A 15,335-nucleotide genomic window follows, 5' to 3' on the forward strand; every position below is an offset into this window, starting at 1 on the left:
GGAGCTCCTCCTCACCTTCTACCTCTTTTTGGTTTCTCCCCCCGTCTCCCTCTGGCTCACACACAAGAGACAGAGCTGCCCCACTGCCAACACCTAACTCCTTATGTGTTTTTCTGTCCTCAGTGTTTGAGTCAGACAAAACGCAAAATCAATAATGCTTTTTCTCCCCCATTTCCTCTTTGATGCAACTTCAAAAAGCCAATGGACAGCCCTCCAGAGGCCCGCAGAGGAAAAAAGCCAATGGTACGAAACAAGCTCAGAATGAAAGTACAGGGGAAAAAACTTCACCCTTCACTCTCTTAAAACACTGTTAACTTCTGAGCCCCAAGTGGCAAAGCCTGTGAGGGTAAAGCAGGGCACGTGAGGCTGAGCAAATGTTATTTATTCTTATTATTAATCAATGTATTTATACAGTTTTTTAGCCGGTACACAAAATTTCACCCTGACTTTGCATATTAGTATTTGAAATGACCACAGTTCATTAGAATGTAAAGCAAAGGGTGTCTGTGAACAGTCTCTCCTCTCTGTACATATTCTACAGAGGAAGCTACAGGAAGAAAGAGAAAAAAATGAAAGCGAAATGTTCTTTAACTCCATGGACTGTGGTATATGATTATCTAAGGAGTGCTGACAGAGGAAGTATTCTATCAGCAGCTAAATGCTGCATGACAGGGAGACACTTCAAAGGATCTATAAGTGACTCCTGAAATACTGAGTGAAAGTAAAGTAGGAAATTACCCTTAAGTTAGAGGCATTTGACTAAGCCCAGCTCGGTGTTTCACCTGACTTGGGATCCAAATTGAGAACCCTGCCTGAACTCAGTGTGAACGTTGCAGAATGAACAAAAATCATCTCATGTAGCCTGGCGGTTATCTCAAGCCGCTGCTGTTTGTTGTATCCCACTGTTTGATTGGGCACAGGACAGGAAAGTCATTTAACCTTGCCTGTGATTGGACTAATCTGTCAAAACCACAAGGTGTGACTGACGAGACGAGATGACTGACAGGGCTGTCTGGCACCCTGGTAATGGCTCGGATGGAGCGGTAGATTAATGTTTGTACAGCATACAAACTGAACTCAGACATGGCTACAAAAAGACTTTTCACTGTTATGGTCTCCTCTATGTACTGTAGGAGCAAATCAGTTCCACAGTAATCAATACCTCCATGCTGAGAAGCTATCAATACCCTTTAAACTATGGTTAGTAATTAAAGTACTTCTGCAAAGTGATGCACTGCATTTATATGCGTTACACAGATACAGATCTTATTCATTTTATTTTGTTGGTATTTTCATTTCTGTTTATTTTCTGCTTAATTTCAGGATTTATTTTTGCTGTAGCCATCACATATGTGATAGATTATGATCATCTATTATGTGATTTATGTTATTACGTACAGGCTGGCCCATAGCAGTCAATAATAATGATATCAGAAGACTTATTACGAATACAAAAAAGGATTAACATCATCACAACCCTCACTAACTATTGGTAATTCCAAACAAAAAACAATATCAAATTCAGAAATTCGAGCCCATCACTCGTCTCCTCCTCTCCAGAGTGCACCTGCCTATACTCCCAACTTCTATGGAGCCAAATCAAAAATCCATGCTCTCAATGGGCAGTCAATATCTCATTAACCAGTCCCTCCACACACAGCCAGGCAGCCAGGATGTTCGTCTGAGTGTGCACAGCACAGAACTGGCACACCTCACACACTTTAATAACCTGTGGGGACGCCATTCCACTTCCTCAGGCAGCTAAGAGGCAAGAGAGAGGGCTGAAGCACACACCCTCCGTCTGTCAGAGTGGCTCTTGTTTGTCTTGCCTCTGCCCAGATATGATCTTTTATGACGAACATGTAAATGATCCCTTGAGGAAGGTGAAATTACATCAAAACATATATTAAAAATGCTAATTTTATGAGAACTGTAATTTTTGGGTTCTACAGATTTTCATTTTGTATTATTAATATTGTTATTGCACTTGCGTTAATATTCAAACTCAAATTATTTTACTGACAGTAAAATTGAAATGATTATTTTTCAAAATCACATGTAAAAACTCTTCTTCTTAAAATAGTCTTGTATAATTGGGTCTTTTATTTTAAATCCTTGCAGGTGACTGGTGCTATATTTACCTTCTCCTTAATCTGTGGCGATTTTTCCTTTGGCTCGCCATGTCCTCAGTCCCTAACTGGATAATAGCCAATCTTGTTAACCTCTGCTTTAATGTGTGAGAGCCTGCAGCATTGGGTACTGAGCACTTCAATCGGCCGCTGATAGAAAGAGACAAAGAGTACCAAATCTACAGCAAATATTTACAGCCTTGTTAACATAGCCTTAAAGCGCCTCTCACAAGATATTTGGCTTTACCTTCTCTACGGCCCCAGAACATTTTTTACAGTCTAGTACACACTCGTGCTAAATCACATATTTATGTGCAGTCTGCATGCACTGTAGTGACTTACTGGGCTCTGCTTTGGACAGTTTTAAAACACTGCTGCTGCGAAGACCTCGCCACAATAACGCTCTTTTTTAGGGGTTAATTATATGTACAGTGGATGAGACACTCTTTTTACCTTTTTCTGTTGATCCACACATCAAACAACTTTCTTTAATTATGTAATTGGAATTTTCATCTTAATTGTGCTGAGTAGGCTGGCTAATTTGCATGGGGTAATGAGAGGGATGTTTCCATTACAGGTAATTAGGTACTTGAGAGGCAGTGGTGTGGTAGAGAGGCTGAACAGAGAGGGAGAGGTGGGTAGAGGGGAGTGCAGGGTAGAGACAAAGCCACAGAGACACATAGAGATGTTTGGTATAATGTATTAGCATTATTTTGTAGTGTACAGTACAAAAAACAATAAAGAGAAATTGCCAAAAAATGGCACGTGCAGCATGAACGTGTTACAATATTAACATAACAATAAGGAAGTGCATGCCAAGGCGGCGAGTCATTGTGCTGTTTATTCATTTCGTTGACCATTTTCAGGAAGAAATTACAACTGCCGTTTAAATTAGTTTCCAATTATACAGCTTGTTCACATTTTAATTTAATTTCTGACATTGTCACACTATCCTGTGATGACACCTATCAAACTGAAAGTACCAGTGAGGGGTAGGACAGAGCTAAAAGAAGACATAAATACAGGCTAACAGAAACTGGTTCCGAAACAGGTTAACTGCAGATGAATGCAGGAAACGTCAGTGTGGCTCACCTCTAATCATCTGCCTAAATTCAATTAATTTATTCAAAATGAAAAAAAAAAAAAATACACTGAGTCAAGAGAAGAAATATACACATTAAAATACCATGTGCACATCACACTTGAAAGGAAAGTCACAGAAAAGCTACACAGCACAAGAGACTCGACTCTGTGGGAAAATACGTGATTTCACAAAGCCCTTCACTATAAATTGCATATAAAGGACATAAGGTCAAAGGCCATTTTTCATATGTGTCTCACTGGAAATAAGACACAAGACTGTACTCTCTCTCAATTTCACACAATTTCAACAATGGCTGTGAGCCTCACTTTGTAAATGAATTTTCACACTGTGATCAATAGAAAAAAAAAAAAGAAATTATCGCTGTGGTCAGAGTTGCCAGTTTCACACAAAGAGGAAGATACTCAACAGCATGTAGGTGGCAAATGTAATATGTAGAAATATAAACTGAAACTTAGCTAAACTGTATGGGTTACTATCAACATTACTACTTCTAACATCAATTGGAATTAGAATATTTAAACTGATTAATATGTGCAAGTATTTTGAACATATTCCACTGTTTTTTTGTCTTGACAGAAATATGCTAAAAACAGCAGAAATGCAAATGTATTGGACAGGTGGGACTACAAGTATCAAATTATTAATACTGACATTTCTCATTCAACACAGAATGACAGCTGCCTGTGCCTCATCATGGTTATTGCATTTGATTGTACCACAAGTGCGTGTGAGCACATATGTTTGGATCTGGCTGTTCACATTTCTCTATATGCAAGAACCAGAGCGTATTCATATGTGTGAAAACCATGATTATGTCCATGTTTGTATGTGCAAGCATGCATGAGAGAAGTGTGTGCTGTATGTCTGAATGCACTTGCAGTGTCTGTCTGCGTGGATGTGTGTGTGCGCATGTATGCCTGTATGATGGAGGGGGTGGAAGAGCCGGGATTAAGCATACTAGATCAACATCAGAGTGACTGGGAGGACCCAGTCCTGCTCTCATGGCCACACATGTAAACCCGACTACCCAAAAAATAGGTCAGTGGAACACAACACACACACAGATATATACACACACATGCACCAGTATCAACTCAAAGAATCACAGTCTGCCAGTCGCGCCAGTGCCTTGTCGCCCGTCTGCGACCCATGTTCAACACTGCCACGCACATCTTCCCGCGGAACAGACACGTCCTCTGGACTGGAACAACAGGATTAAGAACGGGGCAGAAAGGAATAGCGACAGTAACCTCCCCCCACACGACCCACACGACCCTCTGCCCCCCTCTCTCTCTGCATGCTACCTCACATCTATGCCAAAAAAAAAAAAAAAAACTTCTGCTCTGAAGCTCGGGAGCTGTGCTTGTCAGAGACGTGCAAAGATTACGCCGGCTGTGGTTTCCACAGCACCCCACACAACAGTAGCAGTGAGAAAAACACACTCACACTAATAAAATCAAAGCAAAAAGCCTTTACAGATTTGTATAGGTTAAAGAATTCAAGCTCAGTTCCTCTTCCTGAATTAAAAAAAAAAAAAAACACAAATTCTGTACATGCATGAAAAGAAATATTAGAAAAGCTTAATTCACTTGCATGCATTCAATACAGTATTACTGTATTTCTCCCTCCTTCCCTCCCCACTCACTCTCTCTCTCTCTCACTCTCACTCTCTCTCTCTGTCACACTCATGCCTTGCAAATGAAATGCAAAGAGTTGGCAGGCTATGAATAGCGGAGCCGTACTTCCCTACTTGTTACTCAGGGTGCAGGATCAGCATGCATTTTGCTCTTACCTTTCATAGCTGAAATCACAAAATACATCATTAAGCTTCGAGTCCATAAGAGAACAACTATCACCAGCGCAAAGCCCTCCACTGCTGTCTCAGCAGCAGCTGGCCAGCACAGCTCTGTCTCTCAGCCTCCGAGCATGACCACACCAGAATCCATGTGACTGTGACATCAGTGTTCATGTCTGACTGCTCCCCACCCACTAGCCTTTGATTGGCACAGCATGCAGCCAGTAGGGGCGCTGAGAGCTCAGGCAGGGAAGCTGGCCCTCTTCCCACTGATTGCAGTCAGAGCCTTGTATACCGGCTTGCTAGACACAGCACACTCTCGCTATCTTCTGTGGCTTATCTTTTCAGTGCAAGGATAAAGTCAGGAGCAGTTCTAGCAGACACCAGTTGTTCACGCTCTTGTTCTGCCCCCGCTTCTACTCTCTTGGTTTTCTGCTTTTAAAAAATGGTGCAACGTCAAGGATAAGAAAATAAAGGCAAAGAGGGGATAAAAAGCTAGACGGGGACGAGTGAGGAGCAGAGGAAACAACAGGGAGAGGAGGCACCAAAAAGAAAGGAGGAGGGGAGAGGATGGAGAAGAGGGGATCTGTAATTTTTCTGTGGCTCAAAGATCGAAGCGCTCCACTCCCCCTCCTCCTCCTCCTCCTCCTCCCTGTCTGTAGATATGAGTGATCAGTGTGAGGCCAGATGTCTGCGAGCAGCGGTGGGCCCTGCACAGAGAGAAGATGAGTGGAGCCTCAGCTTCTTCCCCTGACCTCTCAGAGGACCCGCATGCCCCCCTCTCCCTCTCTCTCACACACACTCCGACAGCTCTCACGTACTCTTTTCGACAGGTGAAGAAGGGGAGATAGTGACGAAAGGGTTTGGATGATCCCCTCCACCCCACAGCGACTGGGCGATGAGTTTCTCACTATCATTCCTCCTTCTCTTCCTCCTGTGCCCCTCGCGCTCGCCCCCTGCTTCCCATTCCAGTCCCTACTTCTCTCTCTCTCTCTCTCTCTCTCTCTCTCTCTCTCTCTCTCTCTCTCTCTCTCTCTCTCTCTCTCTCTCTCTCTCTCTCTCTCTGTCTCTCCTCCCCCTCTCCTCGCTCATCCTCTCTCATATGATAATCTGTTCTGACTCCTAACCAGCTGCCTCTCTCTGATACAATATTCTGGTTTTAGTGCAATCCAGCCTTGGCCAATAACCACGTTGCATTTGGCATCTCCATGAATAAGCTGGCGCTCACATCATCTACAAGACAAACATCATACAGCTTCGGTTTCAGGCGCCGCAGTATTTGAAATCTAGAAATTAAAGGCAATTTTTATTTATTTTTTTTTTTTACACCACCAACATTTCAAATTTGGATATTTTAGAGGCTCATTTCACATTCTCTCTGCTTGTTTGATATTGATAACACTACAGCAGCACTGTGCCTTTGCCACGGTGCTGTAACGCCTCCACAGGGCAAGAATTTCATATTAGTGCAATTGTAAGATACGTTTTGGTTATTTATTTATTCCTGTTTTACACACCAAATATCTATATTCATTTGATGACATCTATTCTGCTCATTGAATAAAGGTACTTCTAACCACATATGAAATGGAAATGAGGACTCAGCAGCTTGCAACATAAATCTTCCCATGACAATGTTTCATTAGGACCTCTATGATCCATTAGAGACACTAAACACATTAACTCACGCTGTGTCAACACTGGTCTCTTATTGCACACCGTCTAATGAACAAAATATCATTCAGAGGCTGATAGCATCAAATGGAGCGTGCCTGGGATACAAACTATGTGTAGACAGGCCCTGGCATTCTATTCAAAACAATGCCATGTCAGACAGCGCAGTTGTCTCATTTCGATTTTTGGCGTCTTCCCACAAGATCTTCAAAGTTCACCAGATGAGTCAGGGCCAAGGCCCACGCAGGAAGATGTTTAACTGCCACTATCTGTGGTCGGGTGCTGTATCAGTCTCTCCAGAAACAACCGGTGGCTCGACGCGCTGTGGCTTAACGCTGAGCTATGGTTAAGGGGAAAGCAAAACAAAACACGATAGCAGGGGTTGAGTCTGTCGGCTGGTTATCCAAGAACATCTGAGAGGAGGATAACATCATGTCGGAGAGCTGAAAGCAGCGCATGTTTTGTCTGCTTACAATCTATTTGGCAAAGAAGTGAATATCTCAGACGAATCCCTACAGGTGGGAGAATTACTGAGCGACTAAATGGCTATTTTAAATAGTAAGAAAGTGAAACCTATGAAATGTTGCACCAACATTGATGTGGCACACAGAAATAAAAAGACAGCAGCCCTTCCCAGAACTTCTCAGTGAACTACAGCTCTAAAAAGACCCCACACTCGTCTTCTCTACTCACTCACTTTCACGTTTAAAGGGCTGGCTCACCCAAATGACAAAACAACAACAAAAAACTTTCTACCAACAGTTGATGTGAAAGCTGCTGACAGTTCTGTACATCATCCAGGGTAAGTTGAACACTTCCTGTGGACAGAGACGTTGCGGTTGAAATTCTCATTTCTACACCGACCGTGAACCACGTCCACGGTTGAAACCCGGCTGGGGATTTTTGCTGCTGTCATTCCCCGTGTCTCTGTCCCTTCATTTCCTGTCACCTCTCTACCGTTGCTATCTTATGAAGACATAAAGTGTTAAACAAAAAAAAAACAATATGCTGAGCACCGCAAGCTAAATTCTACTCATCTCCATTTTATTGAGACGGCAGCAGAAATCTCTAAAGACGACAAAAAATGTAGATATTTTTTGTTATTTTGGTGAATAATCCCTCAAACTAACAAACTGGTCTAGCTGTTGTTATATACTTTCAGCTCTGCAAATATAGTGGCTCCAACTGTATATAATTGTGCTTAAAAACCCAGGCCTCCCTAAGGAGATACGCAAAGCAAAGCTGCTTCATTTGCTCTTGATCACACTCTCCCCTGACTGCTCCCCATTACCACTGACAGTATGCCAATACCATGCTGATACTTGTTCATTAGGGTATTGATTAAGCCACAAAGGCACTGATGGCCAAATGTCTCGGGGTATTAATGTGCTGATCACTGATGTGTATGGCTGAATATGAAACAGAAATACGTGGCGCTGAAGTTGCAGTGCCTCCAGGAGTGACAGAGTGTCTGTCAACACATCCCGGCGCTGAGCCGAAGCAGCCACAACACACTAAAGCTATGCATTGAGACCAGCCCAGTCATGTGTCTCGCACTCCTCTTGGTTTAATTGAAGCAAACGTATTTACTGTAAACAAGCCCTGTGGAATGGAATTCAATTGAGATGAGGTGCAGAGCATCCACGGCTGCCCCAGGAGGAGAGGAGAGGACCAGAGCTGATAATGGCCTCATTAGCAGTCTGTCAGTAGCCATTCCACGCACATACTCACCATGCAGCTGATCCATGTTAACTCTTACAGCTCTGCACTGGCCTCAAACCCGCACTGTTGTGGGCGTGCTGTTGCACTCAGCGGCCTTTGACCCCAACAGCATAGACGGTTATGGGCTTCCTCATTTCATACCCCGATCTTGTTGCGAGGTACTTTAGAGAATCGAGGCTTAAATTCCACCACAGAGCCACCTGGGTGTTTGGAACTGCACCACCAGCCTGAAGCAGCGGTAGAATTAACAAGCTTCAACAGGCACTCCATGAAAACAATACAGATCAATTTAATATAGATGCCAAGGAGTGGAGGGCATAATATTAGAACCATAACAGCACCGGCCCACACCACACAATCATAAACCAATTTAGGGCCATTCCAGGCAATTTCCTGGGGGCTTCCACTTGTGGGAAGACTTCAATAAATCACACAGACAACAAAGGGAATATCTATTTCAGTGAAATAGAGGACACTACTGGGCTGTGTCCAGAGGACCGAGGAGGGTCGCATTTAAAGACAAGTTTAAATAAGAGCAGTGAGAGTTTAAAAACATACTACATGCGGCTGCTATGCCCGGGTTTTAAGCTATAATGTGTAGCTACAGGAAATGCTGTTAACTCATTACGGCTAATGGATTTTCCACAGAGCAGAACAGCATGTCTAGTGTAGCCAGGTGGCAGCTTTAGGTAAGTCTTTTTACAGTTTTTACGGTTACACTCTGATCAGATGACTCTATATTAGTGACTATATAAGCTGCCCTTCATCCTTTAAATGCACAGCAGACCCAGGGCCAGCTCACCACTATTCTCTCACTCTATCTGTCACTCAGCACACATACACACAAGCACAATATTTATAGAACAGCAGGGTCAAAAGGAAGAGATATGAAAGCATATCATTCCTACACAGGTGAAGTGTACACCTGTCAGCTGTCACGTAATCACAATCAACAACACAGCACTTATAGTGAATGGTTGACAAGGCTATAGCCTTTTGTTTTACTGCCACGGATATTTATAGAGCTAAATTCATACTTTTTTTTTTTTTTGAACAAACACAATAATAAGAGCCTCTGGTATTTCCAAATCAATTCAATCAAATGTTTTTCTCGAAGAAAAAAATCACAAGTACTGTGTCACCATGGCAGCAAAGCCAATGTGTTCTGCATGGACTGACCAGGCTTCACATCGTTTAAAGCAGACTTGCATGCCGGCTTCACATTAAATGACCCCCCTTGTAGGTATGAGTAGGCCGGTGACAAGAGGCTGTGAACAATATGATAAGACTGCTTCAATGGAAAACATCAAACGCCCTCAGCTGATTTTTCAGTCACTATTTTGTTTCGTGGCAGTTTAGTCGTCACCGTTATTTCTCTGCTATATTTAAACTAAGTGGATTGCCAGGCCATTTCTTTCTGTCTTTGGGCACTTCAGAAGCAACAAAAGTGTTTACCCACTGCCCGCTGGAACTGGATGTCCAATTGATTGATACACCCTTGAAGAAAATATACATTCCACAAAGGCTGTTATTTAAGTGACTGGAATAAATCAGTTTATTCATTTGCTTTATCACACGAGGAGGCAGTCGTAAGGAGAGATCATCAGCGCTGCCGGAGCACGATCCTATATCTCACGCAGCAATTTTTCAATAGATCAATAGAAATCAGATTCAACAATGAATTGCACCGCATCTCTTTTGTGCGAAGCTGCCTTTGGGAACAGAAAGGAAAGGGATAGGAGGATAGAGAGAGAAGGAGCGAGAGGGAACGAGGAGGGAAGATTATCGCAGGCATGGCAGCCTGTGTGAGAGGCTTAGCCTGGCTAGGCAGGGAGGTGGAACCCTGTGAATTCTAATGAACTGGCAAGACTCCCCCAAAACCAGCTCCATCTCCATGGCATGAGGACGACAGGAGGGAAAGGAGGAGGTGATTAGGAAGGCGCAGCCCCTCTACGGCAAACCAAACAGAGCAGGTCATTTTCCCTGTGATAATTATGGCTATAACCAGGCATGAGGGATTGGTAATGGACCTGCTTATTCTTCATGCCCTGCAAAGGCAACCGCTGAGCCTGTCAAGGAGAAAAGCATGATGATGTGGTTTTTTTTTTTGTTCTGCTGGTAGGGTGACTCTGGTAAGAGTTGCAATGGCTGTTGAAAAGGGCAGCGGGGGAACTTGGCCTTTGAGGGAGAAGTTAACGAATGAACTTCATTATTGAGGAGCATACCAGGGAGACCCCCCGGAGTGTGTGATGTATTACCTAGCGTCAAACTTACACACTCCCCCAACATCACCAATATAGCCCGACATCGGCTCTGGGGGGAGGTAGGCGTGTAAACTAAAATAGTTAACCTTCTGGCTTAAGGCTAGAAGAAAAGAAGAAAACACAGATGCAAACTGTGATATGAAGATTTGCATCGATGGATTTGTTTTCAATACAGAAAATCTATTTTAAAGCCTAAATTGCTCAGTATTTCCTCTGCTTTTAGGCCGAACAGTTTCGCCATTATTCCCCTCTATTGAAACACCAAAGTGAATAATGAGGCTGAGGCTTTTTCCTGTGACCGCCCGGCGCAGAAAACCTCAGAAGAAAAGGGGTTTAGCTTAAACTAACACATATGTAATGTTCTCTCTGTGACTTCAGGTAATGCACTCCGGTGAGGCAGTCCACATCAACACAATGTAGATTACTCTCATTTACTAAAACGCACATCTGTTCAGGCATGAAAGTAACTTTTAGGAAGTTCTGTGAGCTTTAAAAATACAGGTGACCCACTAGAGGGACTGTTTTCCTCAAGATTGAGGGAGATCTTCAGGCTATGCGCGACGTGCACCACTTAGCCTTCCCCCTGCCCCTCTTCCACCGGGCCTGGATGGAGTTTCTCTATGCTGGACGAGACGAAGTCGCTCTTTTACTGAGCGCACTCTCAACACTTTTACTCTTGACTTATGAGGATGCCATGGGTGCAGGGGAGTGATTCATCACTGGGTGTGCTCCTCTTGCACCCTCACACATTAGTAATGTGGTCCGCTGAGGAGGAGTCCTGTCATCAGTCTGTACCTGGACCCTCTGAACAAGGTAGGTCAACAGGAGGCAGCAGCGGCTGGCCCACTTTTAGTCTTTCACAGCACCTTTAAGTTTCCTCCAGCTCTGCCACAGCTGAGCCTGACGGACACACTAAGACCAGCCTGGTCAAGGGGAGACACTGCCTCAGCGCTGTAACTGGTGCACTCACTGTATGCATCTGTCGACTCAGTGAAGCTTGTCCTGTCAGTGGCTGGGCCACATTAAACTCTGTGAGAGGTTAAAGGAAGGGGGAAATACTATCCTAACTCAAATATTAGAGAGTGTAAAAAGGAAAAAAGACATAGAAAAACAAACAAGAAATGATTCATAGTTTGGATGAAAAGTTCCCAAACTTATCCATGTGAAACCGCCTGAGGGAATTTCATCATAAGACTCCCCAGTCCTCTGTAATACAGCCACGACAAAATAAGTGGCAAACACATGATCGTCTGTTCTTTCACAAAATATAGAGCCACTTTAAGTCAGCGTAAGCCTTTGACCTTACCATTGCAGGTAATGCACATTTAAATACCTACCTCAGTATTCATGTTTGTCATTTTACTTGTGAAGATTAGGTGTAAAAAGGCTATTTGAAACCAAAACACAGGATTAAGGGATAATGCTGCTCTGTGTCTTGTGAGTCGACCTTGATTCTGTAATCCAGCACAATACTGGAGAACAGCATATTTCTCTCTCTTGTACATTCAATACTCTCACTGTAGAACAGCTCATTCTGATGTAATGGCAGAAAAAAAAACATAATGGCACCACGCTGAAAGAGAATGTAATCTGAATTAAGGGGAACTTCATTGTAATATCTGCAGAACAGAACTGGAAATAGTATTACAAGATTTGTACAAAGAGACATATTACTGACAGCACCTTCACAGTGATCAAATACGAAAAGGAGGTTGCATGAAAGCATGCGCTGACAGTGTTGCTCCGAAAAACATAAGCAAACTGATTTGAATTACGCAGACCTGCATTTAATAACCGTGGTGAGAAATGAACTTGATCTTTAAAGTGAACCAACCTGCACTCAGCCACAGTGTTATTAAGGACTGTGCCACTTAATCAGAGCGGACGGCAATTTAGCAAGGAGCTAACTATGCAGGAGGGACCCTCTGTGGCAGCAAACACATTATGTGTCACCTGACTGGTGCAGGTACGTATACACGCTCTCCTCTCTTCTCCCAATCTGCCTTATTTTTCCTGACTCCATATCTCCTTTCCTGTTTTTTCTTCTTTCCTCGCCCTGCCGCAGACACAGTAGAATGAAAACCTGCCTTTGATGTCTGGAATCCTATAATGCTGAGCAGTAGAAATCCGCATGCCTGTTATCTGTAGAATCTTAATGATGACGGCTAACTTCACAATGGGTTAACCGCATCTCTCTGTTCTCGTGCTGCACGCCCACAGAAACACAAATTAATAGCAACGGGGGGAAAAAAAACAGCATTTCTCTAATAAAGCAGATTCAACAAAATGTGCACAATGCGATCAGCACAAATGTCAATGTATAATATCACCGAAAGCTTTTGTGAGCACTTCTGCTTTCTTCTCTGCAGATGTAACTTTTTTTTCTACTTTAGCTTCTGAGCAGAATGACATTATTTGTCAGAAACATGTAATCCTGACTTCAAATTTATCTAATTGAGTTTCAATAAACATTTGACGCTCGGCATGCAAACAGTCTAGTTTGTTGTGTTTCGTCCCAACATATCTCTCTTTCTTTGATGCACTCTGTGACGAGTATTATTGATCTTGAACTGGTGCTTACAAGATATTTCAAAAGAATTTTATTATAGGGGACATCTTACTCGTTGCATGGTTTATTCAACAACATTCTTCTGAATAATTCAAGATTTAAATTATATATGTTAATTTTACCCGCCTTTATTCATGCATGATATTGCATCAGAATTTTCAGATCCTAAAAAATCCACAATGGAATATTTCTGACAATGATTTTTTTTTTCTCCCTCTCTCCTTCAGTTTTGTATAATTTCTCTCAAAGTGCACCTCAGTGAGAAATGAAGACGATCAATATCAGATACATGCTGGTCAGAGTGATAAGCTCTCAGCACGAGAGGACGTTCTATGTGTACGACTGCGAATGAGGAACTTGATGATGGCACAAGGACATTTAATTATGGCCCCCATCTTGAAGCTCCCACATCAGCATCAGTCAGGATTGTATCTGGAGGAGCTCCATGACCTCCGCCTCTGTCGCCCTCCATGAATCAAACCTTTCATTACACGCTGACACTCTTGCCCTGCGCTGAATGTGTGTACACCATGGGAAAGTGATGAGGCATCGGAAACCTGATGAGTGACGGATAACCTGCGCTTGTGCAAAGGCTGGCGGACCGCGTGCCGCAGCGAGCGTGGAGCCGGCCGTGCCCTCCCAGCCATGCCAACTGCTTCACCTGGCAGACGCCACCATCTCAGCGCAGCCCTCGCTCCCTGGCCCCGCTCACCTGAGGTGGCAGACAGCCGGCAGAAGAGAAATCGCCCACAGCAGATGGAGCCACTTACTTTGGCTGGCCCATCCCAGCATTGTGTGCTTGTCACATGTCACTTACTCTTGTTTTCTGGTCTGAAAACACTTCAAGACAGGGCTTTTCAGTTTTGGGTGAGACACAAAAGGGGAAGGGTGAGGAAAAGCTGACGAGGCCTCTCTTCGCTCCGGCTCAAATTCTCTGAAAGGGCCGGCACCAAGAGAAGAACCAGATTAAGAGCCAACAAAAGCGAAGCACCCCCACATGCACCCCTACGGTTCCCCTCACCACTCTCCTTATAAAACACTCTGGGCCCCCAGGAGGCGATAAAAAGAAGCATCCCTACCCACAGAAATGTATGCAAAGAAAGTGCATGTACAAAGGCCATTTGCAATTTTACAAAATGGCAGACATAATGCTTTTACTGAAAAATGAGGGCCTGCCATATTGTGTTGGAGAGGAAAAAGTATGGCAGCAGAGGAAAAATGGAGAAAAATCATGCTGGCCTGGTTTACGACAAATAGATAGCTCTATTGATTTCCCTTTTACAGTGACTGTCCATCCCTCACTGTTGTGATTACACTGACCTATTTCAAAAAAAAAAAAAAAAAAAAAAATAGCCGTCTATTGTAGATTAAACTGAAATGTCCAAAAGGAAAATACTCTTTTTTGTGGAACAAACAAATAGAGTAAGATGAAACATAACCTACAGTACAGAAAGAGAAAAAGATTGTGTCAATTTAAGCGTTCAATGTTGCTCTGGGAGAAGAGGAAACAACGAGGTCTAGTACCACGCTGAGAATCAAATAACTTTCCACAGAAAGAGCGGCTGCACTTAGTGGGGCCCTGCATTGTCAATTTCAATTCTAACAAAAAGGCAACAGCATTAAAATGATTGCAATACTGCTCAACCAACGTTTAAACATAATAAGGGCAATTTTATAAACCTGGAATGACGTTTACTAAGAACAACAGAGTGTAACATATTTGATCATAATCTAATGCGCTGTATGTGCTAACTGTATTGTGCTTTTACTGTAATACACTACAGCACAGTTCAGTGTTGTATGCTTTGTGCTGATGATTCCTCTGCGTCTCTGTGTGTTGCTGTGTGCGCTCGTCCTGCTCCACTATGTCTGTGCCGAGCGTCTCACTAGACTATCTCTCTCTGCGTAGCTCAGGGGACTCTGGCTGGCTGATCTTCATTATCAGCCCTAGCTTAACAATGTACTGGATGCACTTCCCACATGAGTGCAACTAACAAATCCCCACAGAGCTGAATCAAGGCAACAATGTGATGAAATACCTTCAAACAACCACTGAGCATGGAACACTGAGCTATGC

General features: G+C 43.3%; 1 protein-coding gene across 2 annotated transcripts in view; it reads right to left on the reverse strand.

Moving 5' to 3' along the window:
- Window positions 1–15,335, reverse strand: part of roraa (RAR-related orphan receptor A, paralog a) — a 178,402-nt gene that overhangs the window by 38,704 nt on the left and 124,363 nt on the right. The window contains exon 1 of one of the 2 annotated variants that reach the window (XM_070972702.1): window positions 5,027–5,182. The exons of the other annotated variant lie outside the window; for it this stretch is intronic. Coding sequence (XP_070828803.1) covers window positions 5,027–5,057 — 31 coding nt within the window. The 5' untranslated portion in view covers window positions 5,058–5,182. Of the gene's footprint in view, window positions 1–5,026; window positions 5,183–15,335 lie in introns of those variants that run through there. 2 annotated transcript variants of the gene reach the window in all.

Source organism: Chaetodon trifascialis, chromosome 10 (assembly GCF_039877785.1).
Source record: "Chaetodon trifascialis isolate fChaTrf1 chromosome 10, fChaTrf1.hap1, whole genome shotgun sequence".
Lineage (NCBI taxonomy): Eukaryota > Metazoa > Chordata > Actinopteri > Chaetodontiformes > Chaetodontidae > Chaetodon > Chaetodon trifascialis.